The sequence below is a fragment of the Dermacentor variabilis genome, chromosome 1, assembly GCF_050947875.1.
Source record: "Dermacentor variabilis isolate Ectoservices chromosome 1, ASM5094787v1, whole genome shotgun sequence".
NCBI lineage: Eukaryota > Metazoa > Arthropoda > Arachnida > Ixodida > Ixodidae > Dermacentor > Dermacentor variabilis.
Window position 1 is genome coordinate 287,416,563 of NC_134568.1, and position 27,659 is coordinate 287,444,221.

A 27,659-nucleotide genomic window follows, 5' to 3' on the forward strand; every position below is an offset into this window, starting at 1 on the left:
CCACTACTGCGTTCCTCATAATCATATCTTGGTTTTGGCACGTAAAGCTCCAGAATAAATTAATCGAAAGTGGCGCCACATTAAGAACTCTCGCTAAAAACACGATTTCTCAATACCACTCGGCCTTAATTTCACACTAGCAACACACGCCCTAAAGCAAATAATTAAAAGGTTTAGCAGTACTCTTTAGACACCTGGGCACTGCAATTTAAGCATGGCATTTGTAAACATGCCGTTGTAAGCATGCACTGCTGACGTTTTCAGTATACAGCACGCATGAAGTTGAAAGGGAATTAACCGAGGGCCCCAATTTTTATTAGTCATATCATAAGAAGCCAACAAACACTGACACCGAGGACAACATAGGGGAAATTTCTTGTGCTTAATAAATGAAATAAAGAAAGGATAAATTGGTGGAAATGAAAGTGCATGAAAAAACAACTTGGCGCAGGTGGGGAACGATTCCACAACCTTCGCATTTCGCGTGCGATGCTCTACCAATTGATCCACCTCTACCAGTCCTTGGTGTCGGTGTTTGTTGGCTTCTTATGATAAAGCATGAAGTTGGGCATTCTGCAGGGGTTTGAATGTCCAGAATCACTTTAATTTTCTTAAAATCTTCGACGGTATTATCGTTCGTATTGAAAATCAGAGTATTTGCAGATGGCCGCGTAATACACTATGAAGCTGTTGTTCCCAGTCACCAGAGAGATAGAAACATTAAGATAAAATGGAGCAAGGTAAATTAAATTCTGGGGAATTGCGCGCTAAAATCTTGATTTGATTATGAGGCGCGCCCCATACTGGGGGACATTGAATTAATGTTCACCACCTGGAATTCTTTGAGACGCACCCAATGCACGTTACACGAGCGTTTTCGCACTCTGCCCCCGTCGGAATGCAGCCGCCGCTTCCTGGATTGAACCTGCGACCCGGTTCTCAGCATCTCAACGCCATGGCTACAATGCTGCTGCGGCGGTTTGCAGCGAGGTTGACTGGAGTAACTGTCCTATTGGTTACTCTGCAGTGGAGGAAGAGGAAAGTGTAGAAAAGACAAGGGGAAGGAAGATATAAAGATAAAATTTATACTTTTAGAACATTTCAGAGAGCACGAGTAAGCAGGGCAACTGACAATGACTGCATTCTTTCAGGTGCAATTAAATAACACTTAAATGATCGTACAAGGATGGCGCAAATTGTGGCAATTGAAAGCTCCCTTTAAGAAGCCGTTGTTGTCGCAAAATGAAGAAAGTCTGATGCACTTAAACTTTCATACTGTATTCGTAAACAGTTACTGTGCAGCTGCAGTAAACGCTATCCTCATACCTTAGACGGAGTGATTGTGACAAACGAGATTAATTCCGCGGAAAGTGTGCAGTGTGTCTGTGTCGTTCCGGTGTGTCGGTGTGTCTGTGGGCTTCCGTTCGAGGCTGTTGTTCGTTAGCCCAAAGAGTCGAGACAGTCGCGGCCAGATACCCCGGCTCCTGTCTTTCTCGATTTTCGTCGGCACGGCAGTCGCTCAGCGATTGCCTGTGGTCTACACGTCGCCTAGGGATCGCTGGCCGACGCCGTTGCCGGGTACCACGGAATCTGTGAGGCAATAAGCGCTCAGGAAGGGTCGGGAATCGCAGTACTGGGCTGGCTAGCGCGGGAGGCACATCAGAAGCGGACTCCCAAATGGGCGCTCCGAGCCTTGTGTGCACGGAAGCAGTGCAGTGAGAGAGAAAGAAATAACTTTATTGGGTCCAGCGGTTTGGGGAATAAGTGCCCGCCTAAATGGCGGCCAGAAGCCCTTGGGCATTGGCCGCGTGAGTTTACTCAGCGGTGCGAGAGGCTTCGATTACCGCTGAAGGAATAATAATAATAATAAAAACGTTCACTGACCTCATCCTCGTCGACTGAAGCCATCGACCGCATCACCGTTGGCCTTAAAGGTGTCCGTCTCAACACCTGCACGTCAAGACTCATGATTGGACCAACTTAGCTTCGCTGAAGTTTCGTTTGTACATACTTGTTTCAGAGTAATTAACGCGAATTATTCTTCTCCGAGTCAACCTAGTGTTTTGTCGTGCATCAACTATAGCCTCTTTCGCGAAGTAGCCAGTAAGGAACAGCCAGTACAAAACTAAATAAACTGCGGTTTGGATAGTCATTGTAGTAAATAAGGTCTGCCCGAATTAAATTAAAAGCTTTACGCCCCAAAGTGCGTACAACCGCACAATTAACCATGACGTCAATGCGCCTCTTCAGGAGCTGCTTTACATAAATGGCCGGACACCCTTGCACTATATTCGAGTTTGCACTTGATGGTTGGCTGGGGCGCCAAGCGTGTTGAGTGTGAGCCCATCGATTACTCTCGTGCTCATCGAGCCGCTGGTCACTTGTGTGTGCCACTGGGCATGTGCTACTCTTCAATGAACCTCTTTGACGCCATCTTTGGTCACTGTGGGTACCGCAACACTGGCAAACAACACAATGCGCTGCACTCCACATCCTTTCGCAACACGTCGCAACAGACAGACAGACAAAGAACTTCATTTTCTTGGTCCTGAGAAGCTGTGCCCCAGGGCAGAGCTGCGGGCCGCTCCCACGTGGGTACTGGTAGGTCGATCTTAACCGCCGCATCTTTGCCGTGAAAGTTCTCAGCTTTGGATGGCAGAGCTCCATTCTTCTTCCGTGATGCGATTCGGTCCCTGCAACGAGGGGCATCGCCATAGCATCTGTTCGAGATTGCTAACAGCCCCACAGTCGGGACAAGCAGAGCTAAAAGCCTCTGGAGTGATCGTATGGAAAATGGCCAGGTTGGGATAGCACTTAGTCTAAAGCATGCGTAAAGTGGACGCCAGAGGTCTAGACAGTTTGCTATGAGGGGGAGGATAAGTCCTCCTACCCAGGTGATAGTGCTTAGTGATTTCGCAGAAGCATGAATCATTCGCTGCAGAATAGTTATATGATTCAGGAGAACCATTCTGTACCAAACCGTGAATGCTTCGCATTAGGCAGATGTCAACCGGAGTTGAGCGCGCTTAATTTTTGTCCCTCCACATTGCGTTGTATCTTTACCTTATAATGCACATTTATGCAGAAAGCGTTTAGTGTTTACATTAAGCTGTTATTCTCTTTTGCTGCTTGTGATGTCCTTTCGGTTATGCCACGCGAAGTGTTTTATTCATCTGATAGTTCGAACTGTGCACTTGTGCCTTGGATAGTGCAATAACTTCGATTTCGCATGTGTTTGTTCTTCCTCTTCTTAGTTAGTGTGTTGTCACTTTGCCGTTAGGGCTTGTTGTTGTTGTTGCTGTTTCTCCTCGCGTTATTAAAATAGTTGCTTTCTTTCACACGCTGTGCTCCCACCTAGATCTCTATATTTCACGAGAGAGATAGGAAAGAAAGGAGAAATGCAGGAAGGTTAACTGGAACAATTATACAGCTTGCTACCATGTAGTTGGGAGCAGGAGAGCTATAAAGTTAAGAAGGAACTAGATGGAGAGAACACAGAGCACATGTACATAATCACATCCATTCACAGCACGGTATAACAGTTATCACTAGTCAGTGATAAAGTCGCTTGTGCAGGTACGTTACCCTTAAGAATTGTAACAGTGCATTCGTGGCCCTTTGCTGTGTCGGTTTTTGAGATCTTAATTCCAAAATGATTTATTCGGACGATAGTCTGGCATCAATGATAGCTAGCGCAGTCGCGAGCGATCGTCTCTGTAGTACGTTGTGTCGAAGAGAGCCACGCAAAACGTGTTCAATGGTCTCCTCGCAACTGTCAGTCATGCTGAGTAACAAGCTGTGTTGTCAGTCATTCCAATACGGCAGGCAAAATATTCTGTTAAGGTATACCCGACAAAGCTGAGTAGAGTCGTGTTGGCAGAGACCCATTACACTAACTTCAGCACACGTGCTCACCGCATGTGGCACGAGCGGCTGCAAAACTTTTCTTCTGCCTTTCTGCGAGGTATACAGCGCCAGAGGGGCAACTGTAACGGGTAGCCACTGTCTTAGTGCTGTTGCCGAACAGCGGGACCTCGCAGTTATAGCAGTGATCACGTTCCTTATGTAAACGACGGCAGCGCAGGCTGACACAGCAGAAGTAAGTCGCAGCATATTAAGGTACTGTTAAATTTAAATTAAATTGTGGGGTTTTACGTGCCAAAGCCACGATCTGATTTTGAGGTACCCCGTGGCGGGGGACAAAGTAAACTGCCTCGGAAAATTCGTAAAGTACGACTTACACGCAAGCTGCAGACGTGATAGCTTCGGATTGTAATTCGAATGCACCAGAATTGCGGCATCGTCACTTGGCGATATCGCCTGACGACGTAATCTGATGACGTCATGTGATGCCTCTGCGCGCTTCCCGCTTCTTTTCACTGTCTCCGGAATCGGCCCACACTCTCTTGTGTGAGCACCACGTACGTGGACACACATTCACACTATATATATATATATATATATATATATATATATATATATATATATATATATATACATATATATATCAACCAACTAGAGGCTAACAGCTTCGCTGTGAAAAGCCGCGAACATTTCACCACTGCTTGAAACACAGTACAAGCTTGATCCCGGAACTGAACATTACACCGGCCGCCACTATAAACACGCTGGGTGGGAGGTTTGTCTGCACGCTGACGCTCTTCCGCTTCTGCATGAGCCGAGTTTCCGCTCTATCTGTGCAAACTCTCGCCGCGACCCGACACCTCAGCTGTTGATATATATGCGAGCCTCACTCGGGGGCTCAGCGTTCCTAGACCCGCAACGAACGAGCCGTACTCCATAAGTCCAAATGGCTAGCTACAGAGGTGAGTTTGACTTTGTGATTTTACACATTCATGTCGTTCCTGTTGCATTTTGCTCGACGACAAGGTGTACTAATGAGTGCGCAAAGGTTGGCGGATACTATATTATAGTGCTTGACAATTCAGCGCATCAGTTATACAACCACAGAGTACCAGCCGCAGCCGAAGGCGAGACTCGACGAAGGCGGTAATTGCAATGGGACCAGTAATAATAGTAATATTAATAACATTAATAATATAAGCCTTGCTATATCGTCTTGAAGACAGTCAAGTTCCAGCATTAGCAAGTGTCACTGGGCTATATGCTACGATATAGAGGATTATAATTCCCGGTTGTGTATCGTCTTCATGTTCAGGGCACTGAAGCGACCGTTTGGCATTATTTATTTATTTATTTATTTATTTATTTATTTATTTATTTTATTTATTTATTTATTTCCGCAAAGGTCTCTTGTTGAGACATTACATGAGGGATTGGGTGGTTAATGGCAAACAAAGATACTACAAGTTACAATGGGATGTTTTCGATGAGCCGCTTGAATGCAAATGGGTCGATGATAGTGGCAACTTGCGGGTATAATGAACGTGAACGTTGTCAGTAGACGGGGCTGTACAAACCGAACGTGGCGTTCCTTAAAAATTATGGGGTTTTACGTGCCAAAACCACTTTCTGATTATGAGGCACGCCGTAGTAGAGGGCTCCGGAAATTTCGACCACCTGGGGTTCTTTAACGTGCACCTAAATCTAAGTACACGGCTGTTTTCGCATTTCGCCCCCATCGAAATGCGGCCGCCGTGGCCAACGTGGCATTCCTCTCCCCTCCAAGGATGTGGCCGATACGTAAAAGGCCGGGACTTTATCGCCCATTGCGTACATCCATAATTTCAAAAACTAGAAACTCAAGCCTCGCCCTCTCGAAACCATCAAGCCAAATTTTAACTCCATGTGTAAAGAGCAGGGCACAAAGATCAGGACAGAAGAAGAACACAAACGACAGGACCGGCACCACTCACAACTAAGTTTATGTTCGCAACAAGCCTGCCTTATGTAGGTCAACCAAACCGAAGCACGCACGAAACATTAGAAGTAAAATACAGCAATCCTTCGAACACTCAGGAATCATATCTGGCACAATAGATCAAATCAGCAAAGGACCACACGTGGAGCAGTACAGGAAGCAATTCATCGAGTGCAGTCATTACCAAGCCAACGGGTAGAAAAACGAGAGAGAACAAGTACCAACTACGCTTCACTAACAAACTATCCAAAACATATAACACCATTCAAACGCCTAAGGACCAGTCAGTGATAAAACCCGCACGACTATGAGAATAATGACCAACGAATAACACGGAAAAACATGAAGAAAGGGCGTCTAAAGAACCGTGCGTCTGCGTAAAATCTAAAATCTCTAAAGTCACTCACCGATAAAATTAATAAAACGTGTGACCGCGCGGAAAATGAACCATGTGACAAACAATGAAATGGACAGAACAGTTGAACGATAAAGCGTCTAAAGAGCAGCGTCTGCGTCAAAACGAAAGAAGGCGAAAAAAGACATGTAAGAGCACTAGAAAATCCTCAAAAATAAAAAATGGATATAAAGAAGACAGACAGAAAAACCTAAATGAAATCACTCTAACATGAGGCCTAAATGAAGCCTTCTAAAAAAGTAGTCTCCTTGTCACTAAACACAATGGACGGCCTGCTGACGCATTTACATGTTTCCCTCTTTTTTTTTGATGAAATAAGCTTCCACAATCTCCCGCTCGAACCTGTCTCTTCCAAACTTCAAAAATTTAGTTTTTCGAACTGAGGGCGGCAATTAGTGCAGTCTCTGCAATGTTCTATGCAAGTGATGAAGATAGTAGCAATCCACAGCTCACAGTGGTTTGACTGAATGCAACTTGATTTATTAAGTGAACAAAAATAAGGAAGAATGCTCACAGGGAGCAACGCAGGGGCTCAAGTTCGTCGCACAGGAACTCGCACATAGCGCCCGTCGAACGCGCACACGGTCTCTCGCGCTCACACTCGCACAGCCTCGTCGTCGCACGATCGAATGCGCACTTCCGAACAAAGTCCCGCCATATGATCCCACCGCCACTTGACGCGTCTCGGCCGCAGATCGTGGTGTACAAGGTAGGGGGCGCTTGCTAGCAGCTTGTGAAATAGCCAGCACAAGGAAGCTCCCTTCACTGTTGCGCAGATTACGACAATGTTCAATTGCACGCTCATTGAAACATCGACCTGTTTGTCCGATATAGGTGCGACCACAGCTTAGAGGGATTTGGTACACGACACGTGTCCTGCATTTTACTTCTAATGTTTCGTGTGTGCTTCGGTTTGGTTGACCTACATTAGGCAGGCTTGTTGCGGAAATAAACTTAGTTGTGAGTGGCGCCGGTCCTGTCGTTTGCGTTCTTCTTCTGTCCTGATCTTTGCGCCCTGCTCTTTACACATTCAAGCATGAACCAACTAGCTCAAGCAAGAGTTTTACTTTAATTCCATGCCCAACTCTCTATATAGCATCCATAAGAGAGCTGGACAGTACCCCTGCCGAGCCAAATTCCTGGTAGCGCCACGGAAAATGGCGATCGAGAAATATACGCCCACGATGCAAAACATCGCTTTTCGATCATCGATAAAAGCGATGGCCGGCAAACGTACCAGCTTGTCCCAATACAAGACAGCAAGAACATTCACAAAGTCGACAAAATGTGGCCACCATATTAAGTCGCACCACCAAACCTAGGCACAGTGATGGGCGGCCTTTTAAACTAGCATCACGAGCTTGGTGGAAATCGGAAAAGACCCAAGAAATGTTGCGTGGGTAGGAACGGCGCGCACGTATCGCTTTGTTCAAGATACAAGTTCTATAGTGCCCAGCCGAAACGCTGCGAACTGCTGACATGGGTACACAGGTCTGCAGTGAGTCGAACAGTCTCGTGTATCGGCAGAATACATCGTAGGCGTGCTTGCCGACCTAGGTTGGTCATATATAGATCAAACGTCTGCAGAAGCGCTGTGTAATTGATGCTCGATTCATCCGGATGTTCCCGAACGCGAAAATGCCATGCAAACGCAGTAAATAAGGTGACGGAGCAGCTATTCAATGCAAGTGAGCAAACTCGTTTCTTGTGGACGCACAAAAGCACGTGCACGCTCATGGGAAGCTTCTTTTTTTATTATTTCTTCTTTTCTTGCCGCGTACACAACCAAAACTTCTTACAATGTTGCGTTCCCCTTTTACATAGTAGAATAGTCCGGCATCAAAAAAAGTCGTTTGTGCAGAAAGTAACCTTCGTTTTACGTACAGTGAAGCGTTCCGCGTCAATTATTTGCAACAATGAAATGAAAAGGTGATTATGAGGGAGAAATGACGGTTCCCTCTAATTTTAATTTTATTCGTGCGCCGTAAGCAGCTGAAATTTGGCGAGAAACACAAAAGACATCGCGTAATTAGTTTCGATAGTTTCACACCCACCTTTCTGCACTCACACGCACGCCGCCTCAAACACGGACAGCAGTACAGGCGAAAAAGTTCCTCACATCCTAAAAGCAGCTGAGAGGTGCACCGCAGTGATTGCATAAGCGGTGTGACCCTCTGGCTTCCAGACTGCTTATAGCTACAGGCTGGCGAACAATTAAGTGTTGCCGCAGCTATAACGCTGCTCATACGCTTCTGCCCTCGATAGTATATCACGTGTTTATCTTTAATACATAAGCAATAAGATGTTCTACAATATAGTATTTTGCCTCACAAAACAAGGGCAAGGAACACGATGATACAAGTTTTGCCGCGGAATATAACAGCGTGACAAATCGCATCCAACAATGCTGTAAAAAAAGGAAGAAAAAGAAAGGGGGAAACATTCTCTACAGAGCAACTCTCACTTTAGAACCCATCGTCCGGCGGCCAGCGGATACGCCCGTCGGCTCCCGCTTCCTGCCAAGCTCCATGGAATTAGAACGTCGCGGTAAACAACCTGTGCAGCGTCGCGGCGTGCGCGCTTTGCGTCATCAGGGCAATGTAACGATTCTACACCGATTCTTTTCCTCGCGCTTTACCAGTCGCCCGAGCGGCGCTCCGCGTATTCGTTACCACCTGCACCGGCCGGTTCAGCGGTGGGTGATAAGAAAGCGACAGAATCGACCAAAAAAGAATTGTTACATATATACCGGCCCAGGACGTCCTTTCTTTCTTTTCATGCAATAAGGAAATTAAGCGTCATACAAATTTATGCATTCTGCGTGCGCAACAGTTACACAAAAAATTTTAAGGCAGCTCTACGACAATAAAAAAAAAAAAAAACCCGAGGAGACCGCAAAAAAGAGCAACATTGGCAGGATCCGTAATTATTAAAATATTTAATAAATATGAATAATTTATCGTTTATTTATAAATTAATAATAATAAATATACCTCATTGCGATATTTTGATTAGTGCCAGCATCACAACCGCGCAGGCCCCCTGGGTGTCAGGTCCGGGCTTGTTTCTCTTACGTGGCTAAGCCATGTTCTCGGCGTCGCACTGAATTATTCCGCCATTGTTTTTCTTCTAAGCAACTTCATGCTTTAAATTTTATTTTCCCGCTCCTTCCAGACATTAGCTCAACACGTTCGCGCTCCTTACATCATTCCCTTTATCTCACCTCTATATGTACGATCATATATTGCTGCATTTTTTCTCATTTTCGCCCCTTCCGCCTCCAAGGGACTTTCTGTCCCCTATCCCATTTCTCCCAACCTTCCGAAGTGTCATCTTCATAGGCTGGATCCATTCTTAAAGCTACAAGTGCCATCAAGAATTTCCCGCTCTGAGGCGACAGTACTGTACCGCCTCTGGCTCGGGGTGGCATTTACGAAGGCCTACTCGTTTCGCATTGGAATGGGGGATACGCCCATGTGCGACTCTTGCGGAACCACAGAAACGATTGAACACATCCTATGTATCTGTCCCCAATATGACGTCGAGCGCGAAGTTCTCCGGACAGCACTGAACCAGCTGGACACTAGACCATTTTCCGTAAATAAGATCCTTGGACCCTGGCCGTACGCGTCGATGTCACAGAAAGCCACGAAAGCGTTCTTGAAGCACCTCAAGTCGACAGGTCTTGGGAACCGTTTGTAGACATGGTGCGAACCTTCCACTGTGCGCGAAACTGTGCTCTTTCCTCTCTCTCTCTCTCTTCATCCCCATACCCTCTCCCCCCAGTACAGGGTAGCAAACCGGACATGCGTCTGGTTAGCCTCCCTGCCTTTCCTGTCTTCTCTCTCTCTCTCTATCTCTTTTCTCACGCAAAGTATAATGTAGGCAGCTACATACATGCCGGCGGAATTCTCTGAATTTCATTAAAGAGCTTCCTCTCTCTCACTCTCTCACACACACATGCACTGCTTCTTCCGAGGCTCCTGACTGGAACCTCATTACTGACTCCCAGTGCTTTCGGTGACCCAGAAGCAGACATCTTCTAAACATCCGGCTACTCTAGCCCAAGTTAACATACGTTCCACGTACTGTCTCGCAGCATACCAGCACAAGCCCGTCTGCCAGTGGGTAATGTGCTATGGCAGTCACATACCATCTAACGCGGTGCCTGGCGGTGAAGACGGCGGAGAGACTGCCTTCATAGGACGCGCGGTGCACGACGATGACGTCATCCCGGGCAAGGTCCTACCTTCGCACAGCTGCTGCTACGTCTCATACGCCGGCGTCGAGCACAGTCACAGGGAGTATCAGGTGCGCAAACGTTTTCACCAATTCCAGTTCTCCTGAGCCCCATATTCATGAAAATTCTCTTACGTAAGACCATTTCCTCACTAGGCCCCAAGTAGAAAAAAATTATTCCGGAGCCCTCGATACTACGGTGTGCCTCATAATCAGACTGTGGCTTTGGCACGCAGACCCCATAATTTAGTTTTTGTTGCGGATAACATGAGCTTTCTCTCTAAACGATTCTTTTCCTGGGGCATTCATTTTGCACTCAGCCATTGACAAAGAAAATCGCTGGGTTGAGACAAATAGCGTGTCAGCGAGAGTTGTTCGGTTGGCAGGTTACTGTTGAGCTGCCTGTTTTCCGATTGGGTGGGTGATTTGGTAAAGGCGGTCCGGCAAAGCCAACTGCAGAGCAAGAAGCACTCAAGTAACTTCCAGCCCATCTGGCAGCGCGTGTTCAGAGTAAGTCGTCTCAAACAGACGACTACGGTCGCGGCGGGAGGCGGCGCAAACACATTTATGAGCGTACTGCTCTCAGGAATGTGTGTTGGGAACTCCGAAGCCGAGAAACGATGCTCTTTGTCCTCCTGCAGGCTTCTAGCAGCAAGCATGTTGCAGGCGCCTATACAACAGAACCTGACGTCAGATCAAGTATATAGCTTCGAAACATTCTGTAAACGTAGTGCATGAATAGTATGTGCTGGTATAAATTAAAGCTGGCGCTCAGTGCAGCGCAGATGCGAACTCCGTTGAAACCGAAGCGCAGGCGCAGAGGCCGCTAAACGGTTGGAGTGCTTTTGATGCTAAAAACACTCAAAGCTAATAGAGACCACTATTGCTGCCGAGTAAAACATTGACGGGCGCTGAAGTTGATGCATTGATGGGCGCTGTTCTGTGTGCGCCTGTCTTCGTGATTAGTACTGTGATCTGTGAATTCCAGTGATTGCATCTGTGCACCAGCTAACCCTAGAACAAGTTCGACTGAAGTACCGTATTTACAAATTCATTCGCACTCAAGTATATGGTTCGCAAGAAGGACAGCGAGACATCTGCGAAGGGGCAGGTCAAAGATATGAAAAATGACATGCGAACAGATCCCCATTTCCCAAGCTCATTCGTCAGTGAGCTTTTTTGTTTTCTTGCAGGTACTCGTCTCCGACGGCGCCCCGATGGCGTGGGTACCAGCTTCCCACGGCTCCGTGCCAAACGGAGCCATCCAGGGGGGTGCTTGCGGCAATGGGGAACCGCTGTACATCGGCCGCGCCTACCACAACGGCACACTGACCATCGGCAAGGTGCACCCATCGCACAACTGCCTGTACATCCCGTATGGTGGTGACGAGCACCGCTACACCGACTACGAAGTGCTGGTTTGCAAGACGATCAACTTCTGAAAAGCCGTTGCACCCCTCCTATACAGAGTTTCGGAATGGCCATTCCGGAGTTTCATTGCTTCCGGAAGCAGATGGAATGGGAAAGGAATGAAAGTCCGAGGTTCCGGAATGGAGTATGAATGGAATGGGCACATAGCCCTGGAACGCTAAATGTTGAGAGTTAGAGCGAGACAACCAAACCGGCAAACTTGTCATTTAGAATAAAGTAGACTTGGCCAATATATTGTATTTCTCCTACCGGTTCTTTCAATATCTACCTATAGGTGTCTGCGGCGTTAATCACAAACAACACTATACTCTGCACATCCTACACTTCTGAAGACATGAAAATCTTTCAGCGTTAAAGAATGAAGGGTCTTCAAAGACAGTAACTTCTAGTTGTCAAGAAATATGATTCGCTTTAGGAAGTGCACACTTGACCTATATGACACAAGGATGGAGGCAAAACACATTGCAAGCGGCCGTACCCTGCACGGCTCCACGGTGATTCAAAACGCACGCCATGTCTTTTGGCACACTGTTTATTATCCAGAAGGAGCGATAACATGAAGGCAGAGATGTTTTCTGGATAATGTGGTGCCCGTTAATATGCCAGCAGATGTGAGACAAAAAAGATCGCCTTGCAAAACATATAAATGAGTTTCGCTTTTTATTTTAGTCCTCAAAGTGACAAAATAATCTCGTTGAATGTATGGCATATACAACGGTGTAAGATTTTTTTTTCTACTTTGCCTTACGCATTTGAGTTTCGAACGAATAACAGATTTTTGAAAATGGTGTATCTTATTTAGAACGCAAGCCTTGCTTGCGTCGCAGCGTGCGATGAGTTCGTGAAACGCCTGACCCGTGTGCAGCTAAAATGAAGCGAACTTCATCGGTCACAAGCTGGAATAATTTAGTATTTGAATAATTAGCACGCCATGATGTCAGAAATTAGTGTCGAGTTTGGCTTCATCCGAACGTAAACAGAAACCGTGTAAAATCGACGAGGCATGATTTTAGTTATGTATGAAGACCTCGATTATTCTAGACAATTTTTGAAATTGTAGTTTTGAAGAAGCCTAGAGAGTGAGCCTTCGCTTTGTCCCTTCGCTCTTTCTTTTTTTCGGCGTAAAAAGGGAGGCGCTTATGAAAAGGGGACAACAATTCAGGCTGTCACCGCAAGTTAGCATGTTTGGGAGACATTTTGATTGCAAGAATTTAATGTATTTTTCAATCACATCACATATTCTAACCCGCGCTGCTAAAATGTTTGTTGACGCTATTGGATAAGCAAGACAATAAAATGTATGTGATAATATTTTATATATTTATTTGTCTAGCCTTGATGCACGTGTAATTGTCTTGAGTGCGCATTTTGTGTATTTATTTGTGAAATAAGGCTGCTCATGTATTGATATTGACCAGTCGTGTGTTCCACAGCCCGAGTGTTCGCGCAATGCCTCTTTTGAGGGCTGGTGATCCTTTTCACAGCACACAGGGTGTGCCCGCAATAACTTTAGCCAGAGTTTTAAACAACATGCGAATGCCACGTAGCTGGACAGAACAAAGGTAATGTTGTTTTTGCCGTCGCTTGGAGATACTCAGTGTTTTTTTTTTCAATTGCTTTTTCAATTGTTTTCAGTGTTTTTTTTTTTCAATGAACCAAATAATTTATCTCCAAACGACGGCAAACAACAGTATTCATTACCCATTCTCTCTCGTTTTCTTGTTTGAGCCGCAAGCATTCTGGAATGAGGTAAGGCTCACTTTTGTTTCGGTGATGGTGAGCTTTGGTTAAAAGTGATTTAAACGTTATTTAGCAAGGAAACGTAACACAGCGCACAGTATACTTAACACTACTGTGTGTTGGCCGTGTTTGTATACGAACTTCGCTAATACTTGAGCGCAAGCGAACAAGGACAAAAGGGAAACGTAGCGTGTCGTGGTGCCTACGTCGCCCTTTTGTCCTTCCTTGTCTTCTTGCGTTAAAATGTTATCTAAGTTAGGTATACTTAAGTTAGCCAAGTTTACTGAGTTACGTGCATACCTGCCAACTCTCCCGACTGGAGACTCGAATTTCGACCAATCCTACCCATTACACAAGCACGGCCATAAATCTCCGGAGAAATTGCCCCCAACCCCACTGCGAAACACACACACGCGCGCAAACACACACGCACGCGCACACACATACGTCATGCATTACAGCGCATCGTAATTGTCATTGTGCGCTAAGTAGCCAGCCGAAGTCAGATTTAAATCCAGGCCATTTGTGTGCAGGTAGTGCACGCCTAACTCAGTTCTCTTCAGATCGAGACATGCGTTGAGGGGTGCATGTGAGACAAAAGTGTAATATGCGTTGCATAAGGGCCGGTTTTTTTAGGTCAGCGTCGGCGCAATACAGCCATGTTACGCGGTGAAGCGTGCGCAAAATATTGCGGTGAAGCATATCAAGGTTGAAAGGGGCCACTGTCACGTGACACAGTACGTGTTGCCTAATTACACACGCGCGTACCCGCCGTTTCCGGTCACAGTACAAGCATGGTACAAGTGCCGAGGAGTCTAATAACTGCACTGGCATCTATTTATAGCAGTTTCTGGCGTTGCTGTGGTCTAAATCTCATAGGTTATTTATTACTTCAGACGGAAAGCATTTCAATTATTTGCAAAAAAACTTCATAATTTGTGAATAAAATTTTCTTGGCCTTTTTTTTGGTATATGTTTTATTTCATTGTTTCCAGAGACATATCTGCAATCACTTATTTTATAATGTCATACTTGCTAGTCAGACTAACTTAGCCGCGACAAATTGTTCGTGAACATCATTTATTCCACTCTCTCAGTCATGCATTGCGGCCAGATTCTTAAACACAGGCTAGCTTAAATGTTTTACCTTCTTCAATCACTGGAGGGATTTCGCCCACCAGTATAAATAAATAATTAAGTAGGTTGAACTCGTTTCATTGCTCTTAACCCTTTGAGGGTCGACTTATTTTGAAAAAAAACTTTCCCAGGTGGTCAAATTACTTTATTGCGGTTCTTTAATGTACACGATGTATAAAGTTAGGAATAAATAGTAAAAAAATATTAGGAAGAGTATTTTGGTGTCGGCATCCCTCAGAACTGCAAAATTTTCAATAGTATTTCAGAGTGTGGTACTCCTTGAAACACGGGTTTTCGCACAGCGCCTTATCGCAGTCTGCATACCTAAAATGCGCGTATGTTCTTCTCTTGGAGTGACGAGTTCTTTTGGCGCACACATGACATCTCTGCGTGCGTGCGGCTGCCTTGGGCAGAGGTCTGAGGCACCCTGTCGCGTAAGCGCGTTGCCGCATAGAGCAAGAATACCTCATGAGCGGCGGTGATAAACAAGCTAAGAGCAGCGCCAATCAAGATAAAAATCAACTTCCGCCGTACCTGCGATAGCGTGACAACAAAGAGAAAAATCACGTTTTGCGCGGCTCCGTTGCGATCACGCGCAGGAACCGAAACCGCGAAAGCGCGTTGCCGTTGAGAGCGAGAATACCTCGCGAGCGGCGCTGATAAGCAAGCTAAGAGCAGCGCCAGTCAAGATAGAGATCAACTTCTACCGCCCTGCAAGAGAGTGCCGACAAATAAAAAAATGACGTTTCGCGCGCCTCCGTTGCGATCACGCGGCGAAACCGAAACCGCCAAAGGGGCGTTGCCGCAGTCTGAGCGACGCGCTGAAGCTAGCAATCAGCTCTGTTTATCTCCCCAAGAAGGTAGCACCAATTTCAAACGCATCTTGTAAGTGCTAAGAGGTGGCAGCACCTCTCGGTGAGCACGCATCGTAATTATGGCGCGAAATTTCAAACGGAGGGTCGGAACCGTATCAGTACGGAAAAGCCGTACATGTACGGCCAAACCTTCAAAGGGTTAATTGCAAAGATTCATAATGTTGCACCCTCCTTAGGTTAAGACACGTATTCTAATGGCCTTCACCCAACCTTCAAACTTGCTGCTGCATTCATTAACCTATCTTATCGCGCTTTAGTTATTGATCCGTTGTGTCAAAAGCGAGTAAAGTGACGAATGGGCAATCATATACGAGATGCTGACCTTTATTTCAGTGCGTTTTATGTGTTACAAATTGCAGTTGGTATTTTTAATGCACTTTTTCTCATGGAGAGAATAACTTCCGATGAGAAAAAGATATATAGAGTGTGAAAAGGTAAGTTCGCATCCACCTGAAAGTGCAAGAAAACAAAGTTACATTTTCAATTTATCCTTCAAAACCTAAATAACAACGGTGAAATATAGTGGTATCTACTATTTAATGTATCTGAATGTTGTTAGGTATGCCACCATAAGAGGACGAAAACATTTCTCTGAAATTGTATGTCCTTAGTTTGCACGTGACTTCCCAAAACTGTGAACAAAAATTATTTCCCCAGTAATATATATCCACAGCGCCGGTGACATAGATTACCACCGCATTACACTTGCAGGGAAATGAGGCGACTGGCAGACTTGCTCGAAACGCCTTAGAACTCCAGCCAACAACAAAAAAATGGCTCCTATAGAGATCCCTAACGCATTCTAAAACAAGCCGCGGGCAGTCATTTTCGCTCTTCGTGGTAGCCACCTCACCGGCCCCGTGAGACAAAGGGAATGCGCAGGCCAGAGGCAACCCTGCCGCTTCGCCTCCGCACGGGGTCAGCGCGCATACCGGGCCTGCGTGGCTACACAAGATCGGCCTCGCCGCGTCTCCGTTATGGGTGACTTGTACATTGACTTTAGGTTATGTTGAGCACTGTTTGTTGGGGTTGTTACGGACTTGTTACAGAGGGCAACTTTTTTGTTTGAAGCACTCCAGCGTCTACACTCTGCACGTACTGGTGCGAACAACATGGTGTTTCCTCGTGGGCTCCGGACATTCAGGAAGGAGGTGTGCTGATTTCTCTTGAGAAGTTTACAAGTGCTGTAGGCTTAGCCAATGATTGGCAACGTTTGACGGATTCATTTCAGGGAGTTGTGTCGGGAGGTGGGCGGCCCTGCGCGCAGGATGGATAGCATGCTGTGGGCTTCTGTCCTGTTACTGCGCCTCGTTGTGCGCGTCGTCGTGTTCCCCCGTTTCGTGCTGCGTTTCTGAACACTGACGAACTTTCCTGAAAGAAGGCGCTCGGGCGGAGGAGCACTTGCCGGCATGCCTTGCAAGGCTAGATCCGCCTGCAGCCTCCAATATCCTCCTCCGTTTTCCAAATATATCGGTTAACCCTTACAATAGAGTATCACGGCCTGCTGATGCACAATTTCGAAACTCAAATTTCCCAGTGCTCCCAGGATGTATGCACAATAGGCTTCATGCATTGGCCGCATGGTTGAGCCTGACAAATGCTCTCGTCATGAAGTACCTTTATCGCGTGCTTCTACTTGTATATCATTGAAAGAAAGTAAGCTTGTTGAAATGATAAAAAAGAAGCATGTATATACATTCAACGCTAAACAATGACGACGATCATGGTCGCCTTTTAGGGGAAGGCAAAGCAGCAAGGAGGCACGGCAGGACAGCAAGGTGCGCCCGCTGTTCTGACGTCAGCGTCACGTGGAGTCTTGCCACAGCGTTGCACTTGCTCCGCGGACCGTCCTCATCGAGAGTTATCTGTACTTCCTCCGCATGCCTTATCTTAAACGCCTGTATTTATGGGCGTCATTTCGCGGCAGCCAAAGCACTCCTGCCTCTTAACAGTTCACTTCGCTCGGGACGCAATGGAGGCTTTCGGTGGTAAGTTCTTAACATTTCGCACTCCTCCTTCTCACGTGGAACAGTCCGATGGGTTCAGTTCTGAGGTTTGGAAGCATTAGCTTACCGTTCTCTTTTCCGCGTTTGTCCTAAAGCAGCCGCTCTGCTGAAGACGCCAGAGACATTTATTGAACGGTAGCTTCCTGGCCTCACCGTCGATGATGTCATGCACTCGATGACGGCACCCCAGCGTCATTCTCTTCGTACATTCACTCAAATTGATAAAAGGACGCGTGCGAGGTGGGCTACCTGGCTCGCAGCCACGCATAGAATAATATATGGGGCCCATGATTTTGAATATGCTTCATTCATCCCGGCCGTTGTCGTATCTTCTTTTGCTTTGTCATTGCAAAATATGTCGCACTCTCAAAGCACGTAGTCTTCGTATGCTTTCCGCTACTCAGGGTTAAAATCTAGTTTGTCGTCTTGGTGATTATCTCTTCTGTGTTCTTCGCGCGGTCGACATACAAAAGCGCTAAAGGCGGCAGTAATAACTAGCTGATAAGAATACTTATGAGCTGGCTATCACAAGTGTAAGTACACACTTATACCTGTAGTAGTTACAAAACACACACGCACACACACACACACGCACAGCATGTTAGAAGCTGAAATTAAAACGTTAAATTAAATGTTAGCGGTATGGCGAAAAGTGAAGACGACCTGATGGACGATTAAAGTGGGAATGGGGGGGGGGGGGGGGTTGCATAGTTCAGGCATATTTTTTATCCGTACAGGAATATTAACAAGGCAGCGAACTTCAGCAACCTACTTCTGAGGTCAGCTTGCATTTAGCGATAATCTAAGTGCGCTCATTACACTCCTATACAGCGAATGTCGCTTTCACATTGTTTTTGGCAATTCCACGGCAACACCAGAGCGCGCTACGCTACCAGAAACTTGTGCGGTATCAATCGTGCCTCGCACACGATCCCAATATGCCACTTACAAGCATCTACACTTCACGTTTAACGAACAACACTCGGAGAATGCCGCTCGCATGGAAGAGTGGCAACGTGTACAGGCTCTTCTGGACATATCTCCAGTGATTCTCGAGTCTATCACGATTTCAGGACATCCTTTTGGCGTGCCTAGCCTGCCCACGCATTGATTCCGGAGCAGCTCGTACGTACATTATCTGTTCGCGGGAGATACCGCTGCATGTGATAAGCTCGGACTTTCTCTAGGCAGCCGGGCTCTTCGCGGAACATCATTTGAAAACGCCGGAGAGTTCTGAAGCCGACCCATATTTTATAGCTTCAACCTGTTTATTCAGTAACTCCAACCCAAGCACCTGCTAACCGAGATTCGACTGATGCGGTATAACGTCCCAGGGCAACAATGGGCTTATGAGGGACATCGTAGTGGGGGGCTTCGCGTTTTGCGCAGTTCCTTAACGTGCACCTAAGTTTAAGTGTACACCTGCAGGGCATTCGCATTCCTCCTCCATCGCCATGTGATAGGAAATCGCACCTGCGGCCTCATGCTCAGCACCAGAACGTCATATTGAACTACTGTAACAGGCACTCGCACTGTGAAACATGGCTGTGAATTGTATAGCTCTGTATTTTGTGTGATTGAAATCCACGTCGAAATAAAAACATTCAATCGCTCACTCAACTCTGCAGTGAGCAACCCATTGCGGCGGAGCTCCGCATACTCCAAACACATTCCGGAGGTAGCATAAAATTCGGCTTTCCCAGTCCGCTCCAGCTTGCGCATTCAATTTGCACACACGGGACGAGCAGGAAACATTTGCGACAGCGGCCTGCTGATGGAGGAGGAAGCGATACTCATCATACCTTGCTGGTGAAGCAGCGCACTGACACGGACACAGAGAAGACACACAAGAAAAGACGACACTCGCTGCTACTCGCAACTATTTTATTTCAGAACACATACTTCATATTTATATACCTGCGCACCCTCAGGCGTCAAAGAAAATCTTGTGTCTTCTCTGTGTCCGTGTCAGTGCGCTGCATGCTTCACCAGCAAGGTATGATGATTACTCACCAACTAGCCCAACTTCCCACTTTACTGAGGAAGCGATACGGCTGCCAAGGTTGGCCCGCCACAGTCGCCCCACGCTGTAGCACAAAAAGATCCGGCTACGGCATGCACAGCGAAGTGCAGTGAGGCGACAGCTCGCGTTATCGAGTATCCCCGCACGTCAGCGCTGATATCCACGAGTCGAGTTCTTGTACCACGAGAAGAGTCTACTTCCTGCTGTCACTAGATTAGCTACGCATGACAACGGGCCTTACATGCCGCACACGCGTAACAGTGCGCCGCTGGCTGCTCTCACTTTCTTTTCATATATTCTTACAGGTTATGTAAAGTTAAAGTAAATAGAAGTAAAACGCCACTTGCCCGTTTAGAACCATAACCGCAAAAGTTATTCATCACGTTAGAACGGATGGAATTAAAAGCTATAGCGGTACGCAAATAATGAGACCAACGTGAAATGACGAAATATAATCCGTAGTGCTGTGTTGGTGACAAGGTGTGTTGCTTTTGCGCGCGTACGCAACACGCATTGTCATATCCGCTATAGTCGCTTGCACAAACTCGTCCAACAACGCGAAACAATTAACAGCGCCTGGTAGCTCTCACTTTTGGTTCTGGTTTTATATAAGGAAGGACGAAACCAACCGTGTTTCTGCACAACGATCGATGATAAACATCGCCGTATGTTGTACTGAAGAAGAGATGCGATAAGTGTTTGAGATTATGAGTTTCCATGTGCGTTGCCGATAAGTTTGCGGCATAATTGATGGAACCTATAGTCCCAAAGCAAGAATGTCGTACAGTGATGGATTTTAGGCTAATGTAATTTTAGAACAATGACAGCAGCTCCGTTTTTTCACTCTCTCTCTCTCTCTCTTTCGCACACACACATACGCACGCACACGCACACGCACATACATGCGCACACATGCGCGCGCGCACACACGCACACATTGCTTTCTCAGCGTTTGTACATGGCGGCTTCGTTCAATACGTTGCACAGAGCGCGATACAGTTCTGTCAGCATAATGACACGACATATACGACCCGTGTTTCCCGAGAGGCTTGTCTAAGATTGCATTAACTCAACGTTTTGTAGCACCTGCTAATCGCACGTCGTTATCAAGATTGCCAGAAACAACTTAATTGTGCAGTTGAGTGTCAAGGACAGGGTGCGGGGTGCGTGCACAGCCTATAAGACGATGCGCCCTTTGAAATGTGCTATGCTTAGAACAGGTATACTGAACGTCGACGGTTAGCCGAAATTCTTGCATATCGTCGCTTTTTTCACAATGTGAGACATCGCGACAAGTGGTTCGTAAGGCAGCAACAATTATCGCTCCTTTTTTCTTCAGTAAGCAAAGAAATTGACTGTTCGACCAAAAGTCACAGTAATAACGATAGAACAGCCGCCGCGGTATAGCTATAATAAGATCGTGATTTTGGCGCGTAAAGTCGCACAATGTATTTTTTAAATAAGAAAAAGAAACACACGCGGCATACAAAGCCCATCTGGGAAAACTAATTCCAGCTACACAAATCACCACGTCGCGGCTACTACAAGCTACTGCAATTTTTAATAAAACCCTCCGGGCGCAACTGCGCTCAGTACGCTCAACCGCAGAAAAATCGGGAAATGTGGAGGCGAATGGCACAGCGCAAAGCCCGCGTAGCGTATGCATGCCCTCGGGTTGATGGACACAGCACCGTTTCGCAGCACCCACGTACCGGCCCGTGTGCGAGTGGGTCATGTGCTTCGAGAACCGCATCCCGTACAACGCGGTGCCCGGCGGTGAAGACAGCGGAGAGACCATCTACATCGGCCGCGCCGTGCACAACGGCGAGGTGATACCGGGCAAGGTGGTGCCGTCTCACAGCTGCTGCTACGTGGCCTACGAAGGCGCTGAGCACAGCCACAGGGACTACCAGGTGCGCAGGAACCGTGACTCTTGCTTGGACCGCAGCAGTGGGAAAAAATCCGTTGTAGCAAGCCATATACCCTTTTTGCCCCCTTCCTTTAGAAAATGGCATCTATAATGTCCGCAAAAGCATTCTCGGTGGTCCAATAACGTTCTCTCACGCCTTTGAACTAAGTTTTAGGAGACGCGTTTTGGCTCAGCTCAGTCAGCGTTTTAGCCGCCAGCTTGACCGCGCACTTGCTATACTCAGACATGCTTCTGCCATTAGTAAATGGCGGTAAGATAAATTCTGTAGTCAAAAAAACAACTCATCCGAGCCATCTTCTCAGATGGCCACTGCGCTACCACCGAATTACTGCCACTGCCCGGCAGAACTGGTACAAGGGGCAGCGGTCGGACAGCAACAGTATATGTTAACAGATTTAGAGTTACCACCAGCATTAAAAGAAAGAGAAACTTTTCGAAGGTTCCTATTCTATACAAGGTAGTTAGCTTTGTATAGGATAACTAGCAGACGCACGCGCACACACACACACTACATAATCAAGCAAGCGTCAGTGTGATACGGTTATCGGTCCTGTCGCAGGCTCTCATCTCGGACGGCACCCCGTTCACATGGGCGCCGGCTTCCGACGGCGCGATTCCCACGGGAGCCGTCCAGGGCGGCGTGTGCGCTTCGGGCGAGCCGCTCTACATCGGCCGCACCTACCACGAGGGTACGCTCACCATCGGCAAGGTGCAGCCTTCGCGCCGCTGCCTCTTCATCCCGTACGGCGGCGAGGAGCACTGCTACAGCGACTACGAGGTGCTGGCGGTGCAGACGGTCAACTTCTGAGACGCCCGAGCCTCGTCGAGTGGCAGACGAAAGATCGACGTCTGAACTGAACGCTCAAATTCGTTTAAACCCGAAAGAATCGTCTTCTGATCTCGTTTTACGTTCTTGTGGCAATAAAACATGGCCATAAATCGCGTATGCTTTCTTGACTTTATCTTAAGGCGAGTGCCTTTTAGAGCATACACAAGGAGCCCCGGACTTGTGACATGCAGTTACGTGACCTCAGAATTGTACTTAAGAGGAAGCTTTAGCTCGGGTGCTCCTATATAAGTACAGGCAAAGGAGAATTCATTTTTCTCAGCAACCACAGCACCACATTTGGCGACGTTTGTTGCATTTAAACGAAAAGCCTAAAATCTAGAGACTTTTGATTTCAGATTTTCGATTTAGGTCGTCAATTTGTTTATTAAGAAGTGGCAAAAATCGAAAATTTTCAGTAAACGAAACTATCAAGTTTACAACTCTGCAACTCAGCAATGAAAAACGATATCACAATTATGTGAATTGCATCTAATAGTGCATATAAAGCGCACGAAATTGATATGTTACACATGAATCTAAAAAAAAACTTAGTAATACGGAAATACAGCTTTTGCAGAACCCTTGTAGACAACGTAACAAATTCACGTAAAATACAAAATGACACGCCAAATTTGTCCGCTTTCAATGATCTAGTGGATGCCCTTTACAGAGCCGCGATATCTATTCTTATGCAGAGCTATTTATTTGTAAACTTCGTGCTTCTACCTTTTTTCGAACTTTCGAATTTTTGAAAATCCTTTTGCCGAAATTCAGGCCTGATATCGAAATTCCACTTCCAACAGTCACTAGAATTTAACTTTCTCTCTCATGTGCAACAAATTTCATTAAAATAGGTCCAGGGGTTATCTCAGAAAACCGTTTTTGCGTTTTAAATGTATTTGAATAGGCCGCGTCGGAGTTGGGCCCGAGCTAAAGCTTCCTCTTAAAGGGCCCCTCACCAGGCCCCATAGCAAATTTTGGTTATACGCTGGAAGTTGTTACGTGTCCTCTGGGAGGGTTCTGCCGCAAGAATTTTTCAAATCGGCTCATTAATAGCCGAGATAGTAATATTTCTGTTCCGCGAAACCACGATTTCAGCAGGCGGACTCCACTGCCAAGCAAGAAGCTCTCTCCACACGCCCCGTCTAGCCTTCGGAAGCGTAATTCCTTCCCTGCGTTCTCCCATACCAGACCTCGAGAATCGCGTGACGCATACGTCACAGGCCCCGCCTTCGTTATTTTTTCTCCTCGCGTCTGTTTTTTTTTTCTGGCGCAACGCACTTCCGCTGACGGTGTCGCGCGCGAGCTGTTGTCTCATTTGCGCAGCGCGCGATTTTGTGCGCTATGCACAAGGGAACATGACTAGCGGTATAATTCAGTGCTACACGAATACTGAGGCAGAACAAGTGGATCGCAGAGCATGATCACGCGCTGAAGCACGGTAGGAAATGGCATATAGTTTCGGTACCTACGCACGTGGCCGCACGACCGTAGAAACAAGTAGACGAAGCGGAAGTACATCTCCCTTCCTTCGGTGCGAAGTAAAACAAACAAAAGAAACACGCAGACATTCAGTTTGTGTGTTTTATTATTTCTCTAAACTTCAATTCGTCAGTTCAAGCAACAGATCGATAACAGATGTCTAGAATAATTCTCGAAGTCACGTGTCACCACGAGCAACGTCACACTGCGGACACGACTACGTAGGCGCAGGGGGCACGATTACGTCACCGTCCGGCTTGGAGCACGGCGGCCTCGAGAAGGAAAAACGGCGTTCGGTTTGAAATTTCAGGTCTTTCCGCGGCGCGTAACGGTGTAATACTTTGCAGACACGATCGTTATCGCTCAATGTATGCTCTACGCTTGTGAGCTCAAAATGTCCAGACCTGGTGAGGGGCCCTTTAAGTGCATCGCCTCAGCGCGTGTTGTAGAGACTTCTCTCTCTCTCTCTCACTTTCTTTGAATGCTTTGAAATTATAGTTTGTCATTTGGTTCGTAGGAAACATGGTTCGCGCTCGTTTCGGCCAGTGAAACGCCACTGCAACAGAAGAGAACTTATTTGTTGTTGCTTACCGTAGTTCTCACAGCCATGGCGTTGCAGCGACCCAACAAACTTCCACACACACACACACACACACACACACACACACACACACACACACACACACACACACACACACACACACACACACACACACACACACACACACACACACACACACACACACACAAACACACACACGCACGCACACACACACACACACACACACTGAGTTTATGTGCGGTTTACCGCTCGTTGAACGGAAGTGTCAAACAGTGGCCAGTTCGCCGCTTCATACAGCAAGCTCAGGCCCAAATTGCCAAGCGATGGTACGTTTCGGGTAACTTCGCACTTGGCTACATCACGCTTCGCCAAAAGCGAGGTGTGTATAACCGTGCCGACAGCTGCGGCCACACAGCCTTTGTTAATATATATGAAAAGAACAAAACCACTGTGTGCAGCCACTGTATGCACAGTGCTGGGCAGTATTGAAGATACATTAATCATAGATACTATCCGAAGATACTCTTAAGGTATCTTGTATCTATATCACATTCGGCAAGACTTGTATCAGATACGTATTTTCTATACATTTGTTATCGATACACGAAGTATCTAGTACCTTAACACATACCTGCCGCAGAATTCATAAAAGCGCCAAGTGTCATTGAAGGCTAACACTAATAAAGCCTATCCTAGGAGACGACAGTCAACTCCTGCTTCTAATAACCAAGCTCTACCAACAATATGAACAATGAACAATACAGTGCCACCAACAGACTACGCACTTTACAACTTTTAACAAATTACGACAAGCCCGCCTCGATTTCTTTGGAAAATGAGATTCTGTGCGGCGAAAGTATATCAAAAACGAGAAGAGGGTTGAGCCAAAATTGAAAGCGATATTGTCATTGTTAGGGGAGTATACGACAAAACAACGTATTGTCAATGCAAATAAGAATATTAAGTAAGTACCACTTTTTTGTCTCTAGGTGACATAGTAATTGAAGGCAGCAAGTTTATTACTCAAAGCATACATGCTCCTGCTAGAAGCATTGAGCGTTGAACCAGTTTCGAGAAAACACGGGCTGAAAATGTGTCGTGCTATGCAATCCGTTCACACTGCATTCTCCACAGTGCGGGGAGAGAGAGAGAGAGAGAGAGAGAGAGAGAGAGAGAGAGAGAGAGAGATAAACTTTTATTGCCTAAGATTTACGTGCAATGGTCGGAGCCCCTTTAGTCCAAGGCCCCCCTGGCCTCGTCCGCCCACTTGACCTGTCTTATGAATGACTGTTGTCCCGTGAGGTCTGAGCTGGTTAGCTGTGCCTCCCATTACTCCATGGTGTGGTGTGTTTTATCAAACGGGTGTGATTCACAATCCTATGTAATGTGTTGTAGTGTTGGTATGTCGCCGCACCACGGGCAGTCGGGCCTGTAGCGAGTGGGGAACATGGCATTTTGTAATTTAAGGTGGAGGAATAAATACCCCGGTCTGAATTTTGCGTCATCTGGTGGCTCCCTCTCCACTGAGTTGTGGGTGAGAGGCAGTGTATTTTTTTCTGGTTGCACGTTGATGAGTGAGAACCTCTCGGGCATTCGTTGGATTGGGGTTATTACGGAAACATTATCTGGAAAAGCAATGCGTTTCGATGCAAATATCGAGATACGAGGCAGCAACGCTAAGAGGCACATCAATGACTCCTGCCGAAAATCTACATATTTGTGCTGCAACAATACTGTTAGCGGCCCTGCCTTTAGGCCCGTCTTCTGCTCTTGAAAAATGTAACCAATCGTACGAAACCTTTAAAGCGAAGCATTCTTTACGAACCGTCCCGGGCTATTCGTGACCGTGGCTGCTTATTGCTGTCTTGCCGACCAGGTCATACATGAAAAAAAAAAAAAAAACTAAATTCACGGTTGCCCACTGGTGGGATCGAACGTCGGGCCCGCAGCTGCTGCCCGATATTGTAACCAATAAGCCCAATCATTCTTTTTTTGTACATGGTATTTATTGCATAATAAATATGCGAGTAACGTGCCAGCACTAGACAACATATCTCATATTCGTGGCCTAGAAAAGGGAGCGCGGCCATAAGGCCCTCTTCCCGCAAAAGTATTGCTGCACCGCTTGCCTCTGTGCTCACGCGTCCGCAGAGGAAGTAGAGAGAGGAGACAAAGATAAAACTCCTCCATCTCCAAAGGTAGCGTCAACCACTTCCCTCCTCCTCCGTTCCACTCCCGCGCTACAGTGTACCCGCGCTCGGCGCTGCTTCGACGATGGCGCCGCCTATCCTGGCCCTGCCGTAGCAGACGACGGCTAACCGCTACCGGAGGAAATCCGCGGAAAAGTTCGTTCGAGCCCTGCGGAGCAGTTTTTGAGGCGAGGTTTTGTTTCGTCAATCGGCAACCAGCCTTAATAATGTCGTGTTGGGACTGCGCAAAGAAAAAAAAAACTGACCATTATTTTTAAGGCGTAAAGCCCCCGCGTGTTGAGAGTTCGTGTTGCTGAAACACGACACATGCACTCAGTTCCAAGTTTTTACTGCGTGAAAGTATGTGTACGTGGTTTCGTAGATTCATTTACGTAACTGCAGGATACTTTTGTTCGGCTGGCGCGTGCGAGATTCCAACTGTCTGGGGCCAGCAACGCCTACCAACAAGGTCACTTCTGCTCCGCATCCGCATGTCCAGGAATTCTGGACATTCTCCTTCGGAACTTCACAGCAACGCACAAGTGTAACTCAATGGGAAAATTTTTTTTTCAAAATTATATTTCAGAATATCGGCAGAGGGTCAAAAAGTTTCAATAATAATAATATTTGGGATTTTACGTGCCAAAACCACTTTCTGATTATGAGGCACGCCGTAGTGGAGGACTCCGGAAATTTTGACCACCTGGGGTTCTTTAACGTGCACCTAAATCTAAGCACACGGGTGTTTTCGCATTTCGCCCCCATCGAAATGCGGCCGCCGTGGCCGGGATTCGATCCCGCGACCTCGTGCTCAGCAGCCCAACACCATAGCCACTGAGCAACCACGGCGGGTTCAAAAGTTTCAACTGACTACAACAATAGAGTAGCCCGTTCTAACAACTGTTTGGATCCGACTGCTGGTACGATCTGTTGGGAACTCGGCGCTGACGCCCGTGGTT

The 27,659-nt window shown here is 46.8% G+C and overlaps 1 protein-coding gene across 1 annotated transcript in view; it reads left to right on the forward strand.

Annotated features, from left to right (window-relative positions):
- LOC142569399 (uncharacterized) overlaps positions 1 to 22,582 on the forward strand; it is a 37,927-nt gene extending 15,345 nt beyond the window's left edge. The window contains exons 2-6 of the mRNA XM_075678610.1: positions 10,357 to 10,568; positions 11,690 to 11,935; positions 17,577 to 17,667; positions 21,410 to 21,621; positions 22,198 to 22,582. Of these exons, the coding sequence (XP_075534725.1) occupies positions 10,357 to 10,568; positions 11,690 to 11,935; positions 17,577 to 17,667; positions 21,410 to 21,621; positions 22,198 to 22,446 (1,010 nt within the window). The 3' untranslated portion in view covers positions 22,447 to 22,582. The remainder of the gene's footprint in view (positions 1 to 10,356; positions 10,569 to 11,689; positions 11,936 to 17,576; positions 17,668 to 21,409; positions 21,622 to 22,197) is intronic.
- Positions 22,583 to 27,659: the final 5,077 nt, after the last annotated feature.